The sequence below is a fragment of the Euphorbia lathyris genome, chromosome 7 (assembly GCF_963576675.1).
Source record: "Euphorbia lathyris chromosome 7, ddEupLath1.1, whole genome shotgun sequence".
Taxonomy (NCBI): Eukaryota; Viridiplantae; Streptophyta; class Magnoliopsida; order Malpighiales; family Euphorbiaceae; genus Euphorbia; species Euphorbia lathyris.
The window spans coordinates 13,124,306-13,136,205 of record NC_088916.1 but is presented as its reverse complement, the minus strand read 5'-3'; the positions used below and the strand labels follow the sequence as shown (position 1 = coordinate 13,136,205).

Sequence of the window (11,900 nt, the reverse complement as noted above, 5' to 3'; positions counted from 1 at the left end):
TAAATGGCCAATGGATGGTGTGGACCCACCATAATACAAAAGTATTGGAGACCAATTTGTGACATTTTCGCCACCAACCAGCTTACCTACTCCTAAACACCGTTCTCTTCGCCTACCACGTCAAATACACTAACGCCGTCAAATCCCCCATTCTCACACTTCTATCTAATCCCACTCTCCAATCTCGCCCACACGCCTCAACTACCCGCCACGTGTCCACCCAACTCTAACCCCCCACTCTCTCTATAAAACCCCCAAAAACCTCTCTTTGTCCTCCACCAACACCATACCATACCATTTCTCTCTTTCTTTCTGCTCCAACCTTTTCGCCATTAATGGATCTCCTCTTCTTAGAAAAGACCCTCCTGGGTCTTTTCATTGCTGTAATTGTAGCCATTGTCGTTTCAAAGCTTCGCGGTAAGCGTTTTAAGCTCCCACCCGGACCTTTACCCGTTCCCGTATTCGGTAACTGGCTTCAAGTCGGCGACGATTTAAACCACCGCAATCTCGCCGATTATGCTAAGAAATTCGGCGACATAATGCTCCTCCGTATGGGACAGAGGAATCTCGTAGTCGTATCCTCTCCTGAGCACGCTAAAGAGGTTTTAGCGACTCAGGGTGTGGAATTCGGGTCGAGAACCCGAAATGTCGTGTTCGACATTTTTACAGGGAAAGGACAGGATATGGTTTTCACAGTGTACGGTGAGCACTGGAGGAAAATGCGGAGAATCATGACGGTGCCGTTTTTCACTAATAAAGTTGTGCAGCAGTACAGGTATGGATGGGAAGAAGAGGCGGCGAAAGTTGTGGAAGATGTGATGAAGAATCCCGATTCGGCGACGAACGGGATCGTTTTGCGGCGGAGATTGCAATTGATGATGTATAATAATATGTATAGGATTATGTTTGATCGGAGATTTGAGAGTGAAGATGATCCGTTGTTTGTTAAGCTCAAGGCCTTGAATGGAGAAAGAAGTAGATTGGCTCAGAGCTTTGAATACAACTATGGCGATTTTATCCCCATTTTGAGACCTTTCTTGAGAGGTTATTTGAAGATCTGTAAGGAAATTAAGGAAAAAAGGCTTCAGCTCTTCAAAGATTATTTTGTTGACGAAAGGAAGTAAGTCTTTTAATTTTATTTATCTGATATAATATGCATAAATTAACTATTTATTTATTAATTTTCATTAACTGTTACATAATTTAATACTTTATTATTTTAACTTAATTTTTAGTTTTATTAATGGAAATTAGATAGATGTATTTGGTATGCTGTGAGGGGCGATTTGGTCTTTCTGATCGATTTAGCTCAAATGAAAATTAGCACAAATATATTAAATTTTAATATTTAAAATTTTATAAAAGTTAAACTAGTTTATTTATGAACGACTAATTTGACAAATAGGGGCAAATTGACCCTTAATTTGGTTTATTTATAAATATTATATATAGTTCCTGGGCTTGAGGATAGATTTTAATTGGATTCCTTGTTTATAGTGCCAAATAAACTTAGAAATACGTGAAAAGACAAACTTTTCAAGTTGCGCGTCGTTAAAGATACGTAGTCGTTTTTGGTTTTAGTTGTGCATATATAGGACAATGAAAAATCGATTTTGCTTTTCATATAGGACAATGAAAAATTCTATTGTAGGCATGTGATGTCATGTTTCTATGCCATGTCCTATAATTGGATTATAGTTTTCTCAAGTTGCACTAATTGAGATTTAATTCCTAGATCTAAAAAAATTAGCACCGTTTAGTTTATTTAACCGTTTAATTTACTTGCTGTGGTTTACTGTTGCGCTTTGTTTTGTAAAAAATTATTTTCAGTTATAAAAGTAAAAAAAAAAAAAACTATTATTTTTAAAGTGAAAAGTGATGAAAATAAATTAGCAATCAAAACTTTTGATTAATTAATTATTTATTAAATTATTGAATTTCAATTATTAATTTTGCATTGTAAATTTGAAATTAATCAAGTTATACCCAATAAACTATGATTGGGTGAAGAATATTTGACTTAATTATAAAAAGAAATGATTAGATTTGGAATAAAATAATAAAAAAGTGGGTTTGGTGACAGGAAAATTGCAAGCACAAAGAGAATGACTAATGAAGGATTAAAATGCGCAATGGATCATATATTAGATGCACAACAGAAGGGAGAGATCAATGAGGACAATGTTCTTTACATTGTTGAGAACATCAATGTTGCTGGTACTTTTCCTTTTCCTCTTATCTTTTTCATGTTAAGCTGAGTTTTTTTAAGAGTCTGTTAGCTAAATATCTGTTACCGCTATTCGATTATCTTTTCTGTTATTTTTTTAACTAATTAATTATGTAAGTTTATTTAATAAAATTTATAATTAGTTTATATAAAATGATAGGTAAAAATATGATAAAGTTTTTATTTAAAATTATATAATAGTAATTAGACATTTTAAAACATTTTTTCACCAAACATTAGTGGCTTAAAGCGGTAATATAAAATAAACTCTGTGACAAATGAGGTCTAAGTATATTTTATTATTGCAAAGTATACTTTCGGCTAAGGATATTTTTGAGGCTCTCAAGTAGACAACTAGGATCAAAAAAAATGTAGTATTTAAATCTAGTTGTTGATAGGCACTAAATACTGGTGGCAGTCTCTGTCATTCATTTATTTATTTTTATTTTTACTATTAGTTTTTTTAATGTCCTATCTACTTAATTATTGTTCCTGTGGCTACAAGTCCTCATATATTGAGGCAATATTTATTCTCCACAAAGTACAAACCACAAAGGGTATATACAATGCATTATTAGGTTTCTCTAACTTTTTTTTTTTTTTTTGTGAATATTTTAAAATTGAACCCTTTTGTTTTCTTTTATTTAGTTGAATCTTTTTGAAAGGTGCAAGTTTGCTGTTTGTTCAATCACGTTACTGTATTATTAGGCATTTTAAAATGTGAAAAACGTATTTCATGACAAAATAAAAGTTCAAAGGTTTAGTTAAAAAATAGAAATATAATTTGGAGAGAAGAAGAGAATCTCCAAGTTCTTTAAGTTAGAAATATTAAATCATATTCTTATATGTAGTCTGTAAAGTGGTTCATACACACGATCCAAATTAAAAAACCCGTATTTTTATTGTTAAATGATGGCTTTTCAAGATTATTTTATCAAACATATTAGGTTTTTTTACTCGAATGTCATTATATGGATTTAAGACCGATTTGCTAATGATAAACTTTAATTTGAAAAAAATCCATTAAAATATTATGAATTATCCGAAAAATATGAGGCTCAAAATTTTAGGAACACAACCCTATTTCAGATCCATGTTGTCTTGATAAAATAAGAGCAGAAATGATTAAATTCCCATTGAATGGGAATCACTCATTTATGAGAAGATAGGTAGCATTGAATTTAGTCACATTGAACCAAGTGTTATAAGATTTAGGGCTTGTTTTGTAGGGAACCCAATAATTTTGGCTTTTTCATCAATTTGTGGCCAGACATTTGAAGTCTTAATTAAGCAATTCCAAGTTGATTTAAATTGAATATAATTAGTATTTTATTTTGCAATTTGCATGATGGGTTTGGTCAATTGTGTCACTTTGCAAGTTTACATGTCATTATTTTAATAATTATTAGTTAAGTTAGATGATATGAATGTGCAACCCAACCAACAACAACAACAAAGATGACAAGTTCTCTTTTTCTTGGATATGGAGTAGGTAGAACCACTTGGACCTTAATATTATAATAATAATAATAATCATATTTTCAATCCTTGTACACTTTAACTAATTCTTAAGAATAATCTTTTATTTTTTATTGGCCCTTCAGATTGTAGGAGTAGGAGGTCCTTTTTCTCACCTAACACTTATTTTATATATATATATATATATATATTTAAAATATTGCCCACTTCATTCTCTATGATTAGCTATGGTGTATACTATAAGTTTGATTAGTTGGATTATTTAGATTGGGACATGTACTAATCTAAATAATATTTATCATATGATACAATTAAAAGTTTGATTAGTTGGATTATTTAGATTGGGACATGTACCAATCTAAATAATATTTATCACATGATAAAATTAAAAGCCTTATTGATAGAAATTTACATATATGACATCTATGTGTTATATCATGCTTTCACCTTAAATAGGAAAGAAGAATTAATAGATTAGATGGATATGCTTGTGAAACTGTTGATAAATAATTTTTCTAGTGCAAGTAAGGGTGTGAGTTAACTACATAATCATTTGAGATCTTTAATTGTGCAGCTTTTTGTTAGTGAGATTTTTAATTTCCATTTGATAAACAATTAGACCGGAATTGTGCTTACGTGGAGTCTAAATTAGCTCTTTCCCTAAAACCTTAGATTATTTTGGTATCTTAAGTCACCCTCGTTTGTTTATCGGAAAATATTATGCAGAAAAACATTTTCCTAATTTTTCGGTGTTTGTTTGCTTATAAAAATAAGTTAATAGGAAATTTTAAACTACTTACCAGGAAAATTTATGGAAAGACTAAATTTTTTTCTTAACCGGTTAGAACCGTGCTCAATTTCTTCTTACCCTTTTGAAAAATTCAAAATTAACCGCCAACAATTTCCTTTCATTTTTCGATATTGTAGCCAAATTTATTTTCCAACACAAAATTTTCCTTTACCCAATATTTTCCGATAAACAAAGGGGCCTTAACCTTACGAAATTTTGCTGGTTATTGAAAAATAGCTGCCAAACCGACTATATGTATAGCTAAATAGTTGCTAGAAAATCTGTGCAATTGAGCTCAAATCAATCCAGTATAATTCAGGCATTTTTTTTGTCCTAAAAGATGTGATATGTTGTGGAATTACTAGCAGGAAGTGATTTTAATTTGGAAAATTTATGTTTTGTGGTGTATGAACAGCAATTGAAACAACACTATGGTCAATTGAATGGGGAATAGCAGAGCTTGTAAATCATCCAGAGATCCAAAAAAAGCTAAGGGATGAAATTGACACAGTCCTCGGAGTTGGTCACCAAATCACAGAACCTGATACCCACAAACTTCCATATCTCCAAGCAGTCATCAAAGAAACTCTCCGTCTCCGAATGGCAATCCCCCTCCTCGTCCCGCACATGAATCTCCAAGAAGCTAAACTCGGGGGCTACGACATTCCCGCCGAGAGCAAAATCCTCGTCAATGCCTGGTGGCTAGCCAACAATCCTGCTCACTGGAAAAACCCGGAAGAGTTCAGGCCGGAGAGATTCTTCGAAGAGGAATCGAAAGTCGAGGCTAACGGGAATGATTTCAGGTACCTTCCGTTCGGAGTGGGACGGAGAAGCTGCCCGGGAATTATACTTGCATTGCCTATTCTTGGGATAACTTTGGGGCGTTTGGTACAGAATTTTGAACTGCTGCCTCCTCCAGGGCAGGATAAGCTTGATACTAGTGAGAAAGGTGGGCAGTTCAGTTTGCATATATTGAAGCATTCCACTATTGTTGCTAAGCCAAGGTGTTTTTAATTAATCCTTTTTTCTTCTTTGTGTAATATTTTTAATATAACTTGAGGGTTGGTGAAGAAATTGGGAAATGATTTTGAATGTGGGGTTTGGATAATGTTGTGACTCATGTAAATCAATCTATGAACTTAAAATAAAAGTTGTTCCACTTTTTTTTTTTATTTAATTTATGGATAGAGTGATGGGCATCTATAGTTGAAAAATATAACTATAGGGCCTGTTTGTTTTACCTACTGTTTATTGTTGTTGTTTGCTGTTTGTTGTTACGGTTTGCTATTTGCTGTTACGGCTATGGTTTGTTGTTTGCTGTTGAAAAAGCTGCTTTTCCAAAATGCAGAGATTTTCTGCTTTGTAAAAGGCTACTTTTCGGGTGTAAAAGGCAAAAAGGAGGTCACTAACCAAACACCTACTGCTGTTTTTTCAGATGTAAAACGCAAACAGGATGTCACTAACCAAACACCTAAAACTCTTCCTTTTGAAACGAAAAGGCAAACAAGAGCATGAAAAGGAGCAACCAAACACCCCAGAAGATTACTAGATCATGCTGTTTGGAGATAATTATAGTTAATTATCTATTGGAATACTAATAGATAATTATTAGGCTTATTTAGGGGTGTTTGGTTGCTCCTTTTCAGGCTCCTTTTGCCTTTTCATTTCAAAAGGGAGAATTTTAGGTGTTTGGTTAGTGACCCTCCTCTTTGCCTTTTACAATTGAAAAACAGCATTATGTGTTTGGTTAGTGATCTCCTGTTTGGCTTTTACACCCGAAAAGCAGCTTTTTACAAAAGCAGAGAATCTCTGCTTTTTGGAAAAGCAGCTTTTTCCAACAGCAAACAACAAACCGTAACAGCAAACAGCAAACCGCAAACCGTAACAGTAAACAGCAAACAGTAGGTAAAACAATTTACATTTTTATAAAGTGTGCAAATTTACCAACAACCTGCATATTTAAGTTAGAAATTATCAAAATCTAAAAACTGGTTACTGTAACTTTAATTTTTTTTTTTGTACAACATTTATTACGTAATTCTAAACCAATTCATATATAATAATTGAAATCTTATACCTATACCAATTCATGTAAAATAATTAAAATCTCATATCCAAACCAATTCAGGTAATAATTAAAAAAAAGTGTTCCTATAACTTTTAGAAGTTTGAGCTCTGCTTATAATGTTTAAGTTTTTTTTTTTTAAATACACAAATAAATAATAAATGGATGGGCTTAATTAAACACTAAGGAATTAATTTGATTTATCTGGTTTTTTCGGGCTATGTAAATAGTGGGCTGGGCGGTATGCTAGGTATAATTCGGTTTGTTTGGTTTTTTCGGTTTATACCCAACCCGAACCAAATCAAAAACTAAAGTTGTAAAAAAAAGAGAACTGAACCAAACCAAATTACAATTTGGTTCGGTTTAGTTCGGTTTTTTTAATTCGGTTTTTTTTGTTTTTTGTTTTTGGTTCGGTTTTGCTCACCCCTAATTAAATCAATTCACAATACAACCAATAATACCTTGTTTTCTTAAAAATAAATAAATATACAAGCGATAATGTATGTAGAATTCTAGTTAGTGTTAATATGGTTTTGTAGAATTTGAAATCCGGCTATCTTTGATTCAATTGTATTAAATATCTTTGTGATTTTGCGAGATCTTTGGAGCATATTCCGTGAGGTGCAATTTGGAAGCAAGGGAGTTATGTTTCATTCGGCTAAGGATCTCCATGTTTTGTCGTAGCTCTCTTTACTTGGTCGCCCTCCTCCTGTACCCTCCTGCGTGGAAGTTATTTGGCGTCCTCTGCTGCCGGATTGGATCAAAGTAAATTCAGATGAATTAGTGGCTGATAATTTAGCAGGGGCGGGTGGAATTTTCAGAAACTGCAGAGGCTTTCCACACGGTGCTTTTGCAATGCCGTTTAGCACCTGTCTCCCTTTTGAGGCGGAATTATAGGGTGTTGTGCACTCTATTCGTATGGGTTGGAATAAAGGCTAGAAGAAGCTTTGGATTGAATCAGATTCAAGCTATGTAGTGAATCTGTTAAAATCATGATCCAAGACGATTCTTTGGTGTTTCCGATAAGAATGAGTGTTTTGCTTTTCCCTTATATCCCAAATGACAATTTTTGTTTCACATATTTTAAAGAAGGAAATAGGGTGACAGATTCCTTAGCTAACCATGGTCGAACTGCTTTTTCGTTGCTTTCATGGAATTCCTCGCCTTCCTTCTACTCTCAATTTGTGTCTGATGACTCGGCGGGACTGTCCCAGTTTCGATTTCGCTGGTTTGTTTGTATTTTATTCCGCTTTTTTGTTTGTCCTTTATTACTTGTTTTGTTTGTACTGATCTCATCTTTTAATAATATTTTGGGTTCGGCTCCATCTGATTCGAAGTGTGCTAACATAGTTAGGATGCTTTGGCTCTTTTGGGTCGACCTCTAAGTTTTCAATTAAAAAAAAAATTCGTTCGAGGTCAAGCGTAGTTTGGTTAGAAGAGAGAAAGTGAATGTTTAGATAGAGAAAAACTTCAGAAATTATGATTTTGAAAATTAAAATACGTGATACTAAACAACTTTAATTCTATAGTATTTCTATTTTAATTTAAGGATGTCAACAACATTTTGAGGTGTTAATTAAAGTTTAATAGTCATAAATATTAAAAAAATGTAATTGTCATACCGTTTTAAATAATTATTGTATTACATTTTAAAATTCAATTACTGTGCTGTGAAAATAAATAAAATTCAGTAACATGAATATAATTTATCTAATTATTGTATTAAATATGTCGCTCGATTTTTCACTTTTGAATCTAAAAGTAGGCTTAATATATTACTAGCTCCCTCAATTTGTCCAAAATAATAGATTGGCTCCCTGAACTTTACAAGTGTCTTACCAGCTCCCTAAACTTTCTTATTTCGTATCACCAGCTCCCTAAACTTGTCCATAAAAATAGATTAGCTCATTGAATTTTGCAAGTGTCTCACCAACTCGCTAAACTTGCTTATTCTGTAACAACTAAATACAAAAACTTTTTAAATCTAAATTCTAAAAATACATCTTCATCTATTCGAGAGGTACTTTTTTCGCTTCTCCTACCTTTCCACCTATTATAAGAGTTAGTATTGCAGGTTTGAGAGATTGAATGGATGAGGATCGAGAGTTAGTATTATGGTTTTTATATTTAGTTGTTACATAATAAGCAAGTTTGGGGAGTTGGTGAGACATTTGCAAAGTTCAATGAGCTAATCTACTTTTATGGACAAGTTTAGAGAACTGGTGATATGAAATAAATAAGTTTAGGGACACTTGCCAAGTTGAGAGAGCCAATCTACTATTTTGGATAAGTTCAGGGAGCTGGCGATGTTGAGACCTTAAAAGTATAATTACAATAAAAGGAAAGGAAAATAAAATAAAATAAAAAGTATAATTAAATTCTGATATTAATTTTTTTTTGGTAAAATTAGAAAAAGGCAATCTATCTATAAATGTACAAACTCACGTGTAAGTATATTATCCAATGAATAAAACAGCATGAATCATATGATAAGCATTTATTATCTAATTTTATTACTCCAGTCGACTCCATATCTATACTAGAAGATTTGATAGAGCTTCTTGAGGTTGCAATATTAGCTTACTGTGTTCCATTCATATCCACTCATCACATTTCATTTATTTCCAACTCACATTATATATATATTGGTTAAACATCACATCACTGGGTTATCTCTCGAAAGTTCTTTTCGGAAATTTATATTGAAGTGATTATCTATAAGCCCAATATAAACACATGTTTAAAGTCTTAAGTAAAATCTGTTAATTTGGTTAATAGCGGAATAGTCTGATCTACCACGATCGCTTATTACCGATCATGTATTACTTATGATAATGTTAGCCACGAAGTGATAACGAATAATTTATGAACTAAATGCTAATTTAAGACAAAAAATGTTATGTATTGTGTAGTGTGATTGAAATTAAGTAGCGTCAAGTTATATTGTAAAATCCTAATACTAATTCTCGATAGATATTAGAATAAATAATAGATAAAATATAGAATCGAATATATAGAATATTATGATAAATAAGTAAATCAGAGATAAAAATATAACATTATTATGATAGAATCTATATATATAATATTAGAATAAATAATAGATAAAATATGAAATTGTAATTTATAAAATAAAGGTCTAATGCTTCTCTAATCTTTTAAAAATGAGTTTTGTAACTTGATTGACGCCATTAAGGAGCTGCTGAACCGAGATTGAATGGTGGTAATATCCCACACATACCGTGAAGGAAACAGAAGTGCAGACCGCTTAGCTAATCTTACCTATAATCTCCCATTGGGATTGCATATCTTTGATCAACCCTCCAATGTAATTCATGAAATCCTCTTCCAAGATGTCCTGGGCGTATGGATGTAAACGGGGCGGGGCGGGGCGGGGATTTGGTTTCCCATCCCCGTCCCCGCCTAAACGGGGATTTCCCGTCTCCGTCCCCGCCAACTAAACGGGGACAAAAACTGTCCCCGTCCCCGCCCCACGGGGAAACTGCGGGTACGGGGAATCCCCGTTTACCCATGATGCTCTAATCTAAACCAATAATGCAGAATATAATGTGAAATAAATGAATCAATACAAATACATTATTAGATCCAATACGATTACAACTCAATTCAAACGTGGAAAATCACTACGACGTTGAGAAACCAAATCAATTCAATCATGTCAATGGAACAATAACCACAGAAAGAAAAAAAAATTAGAAACAGATCAGAAGAGCTATATTTTATTTTTACTTTCTTGAAAAAGAAAAAAAAGAGAAGAACATAGACATAAAATAAAAGGAAAAGGAAGAGCAGAGTGGGGAAACCTGAAGCAACGTGGGAATATAGGAGTAGAAAATGAGAAAATGGAAGTGCAGAGGTAGAGGAAAGGGTAAAGAAAGCATGAGATTATCAATTGTTGAAAAATTCTAATAGTTAACGAGAAGTAGAATGGGTCCAAATAGTTAAGATGATTGATGGTGTTTTTTTTGGTTAGAGGTTATATATATTAAGTAAATATTTTTCATTTTATTTTATAAACGGGGATAATCGGGGATTATCCGTCAGGGCTTTACGGGTACGGGGATCCCCGCGGGGCGGGGATCCCATTTCCCGTCCCCGCCCCGTACCCGCCTACAGGAACCATATTGGTCCCCATCCCCGCCAAAAAACGGGGCGGGGAATCCCCGCCCCATCAGGGCGGGGCCCCGACGGGTACGGGTATTCCCCGCCCCAGTTGCATCCCTACCTGGGCGTCCATTCACCTTATCAAAAAAAAAAAAAAAAAAAATTGTCCATTCACCTTTCAACTCATAGAATGTCCTATTTACCCCATTAATTCCACAAAAGTGGTATTTCTTACCCCTTACAATCCGTTATCGAGGTCTAAATTGATATCTTTTTTTAAACGTTAAACCTATATTGATGCTATTTTGTACGTGGAACCTAAATTGGTACTTCCTCAAAAACCATAGGCCTATTTTGGTATCTTATCCCTACATATAATGTCTTTAACTTGTTTATATTAATGTTCTTGTTATTTGTATCTTTGATTCATTTATTCTCTTTTCAAATTTTTAGGCTAGTTAAATTTTGATTATCTAATTAATGTAATATAATATTATTGTAATAAACATATGAAGGATCAATATAATTATCAAATTAAAACAAAATAAAAAAGTCGATATTTAAAAAATATATTTTCAAACTCATTTGAATAAGTCCTATTAATTTTACACTATAAAGGGGTAAAAAATACTACTTTTATGGAGTTAATGGGGTAAATAAGATCATAAGGGGTGAGAAATACCATTTTTATGGAGTTGAGGGGATAAATAGGACATTCAATGAGTTATGGAGGGGTTAAATGACGAATTTGAACAAGTTAAGGGAGTAAGAAATATCATTTTTATAGAGTTAAGGGGGGTAAATAGGACATTCGATGAGTTGGAAGTAGGGGTGGGCACGGTTCGGTTAACCAGTCCATTGGGCAAAATCATTAACCGAACCGTTATCACCGGTTTTTCAACCATCCAAACCGAAACCGGTCCATATCAATCGGTTAACCATACGACCGGTTAACCATTAATTTCGGTTAACGGTTTTTAACCAATTCTCATTGGTTAACCAAAAATCAACGGTTAACCATAATTTTTACCCAAACCTAAATTTTTAAACAATATTAAAATACATATAATTTTAAAAATTCAAACGAAACGAAATTATAAAAATTCAAAATTCATACATAAGTACCGAACTAAAAATAGGGTTTCTGTTTTTTATTTTAAACAAAAATAATAGCAGTAATTATATTATAATATAACTTATGTATATATTTTGAT

The 11,900-nt window shown here is 33.0% G+C and overlaps 1 protein-coding gene across 1 annotated transcript; it reads left to right on the top strand.

The window, feature by feature from the left end:
• Window positions 1-274: 274 nt before the first annotated feature.
• On the top strand, window positions 275-5,668 carry LOC136235790 (trans-cinnamate 4-monooxygenase). The gene is made up of 3 exons (XM_066025819.1): window positions 275-1,120; window positions 2,084-2,217; window positions 4,912-5,668. The coding sequence occupies exons 1-3, from the start codon at window positions 336-338 to the stop codon at window positions 5,508-5,510; spliced, it is 1,518 nt and encodes a 505-aa protein (XP_065881891.1). The 5' UTR covers window positions 275-335; the 3' UTR covers window positions 5,511-5,668.
• Window positions 5,669-11,900: the final 6,232 nt, after the last annotated feature.

What these genes read in the sequence shown, in the direction of transcription:
- LOC136235790 (XM_066025819.1), top strand. Translation starts at nt 336, where the DNA reads ATGGATCTCCTCTTCTTAGAAAAGACCCTCCTGGGTCTTTTCATTGCT. An exon ending in TATTTTGTTGACGAAAGGAA is followed by an intron (nt 1,121 to 2,083) that starts GTAAGTCTTTTA and finishes GTTTGGTGACAG; the next exon opens with GAAAATTGCAAGCACAAAGA. An exon ending in TGAGAACATCAATGTTGCTG is followed by an intron (nt 2,218 to 4,911) that starts GTACTTTTCCTT and finishes GTGTATGAACAG; the next exon opens with CAATTGAAACAACACTATGG.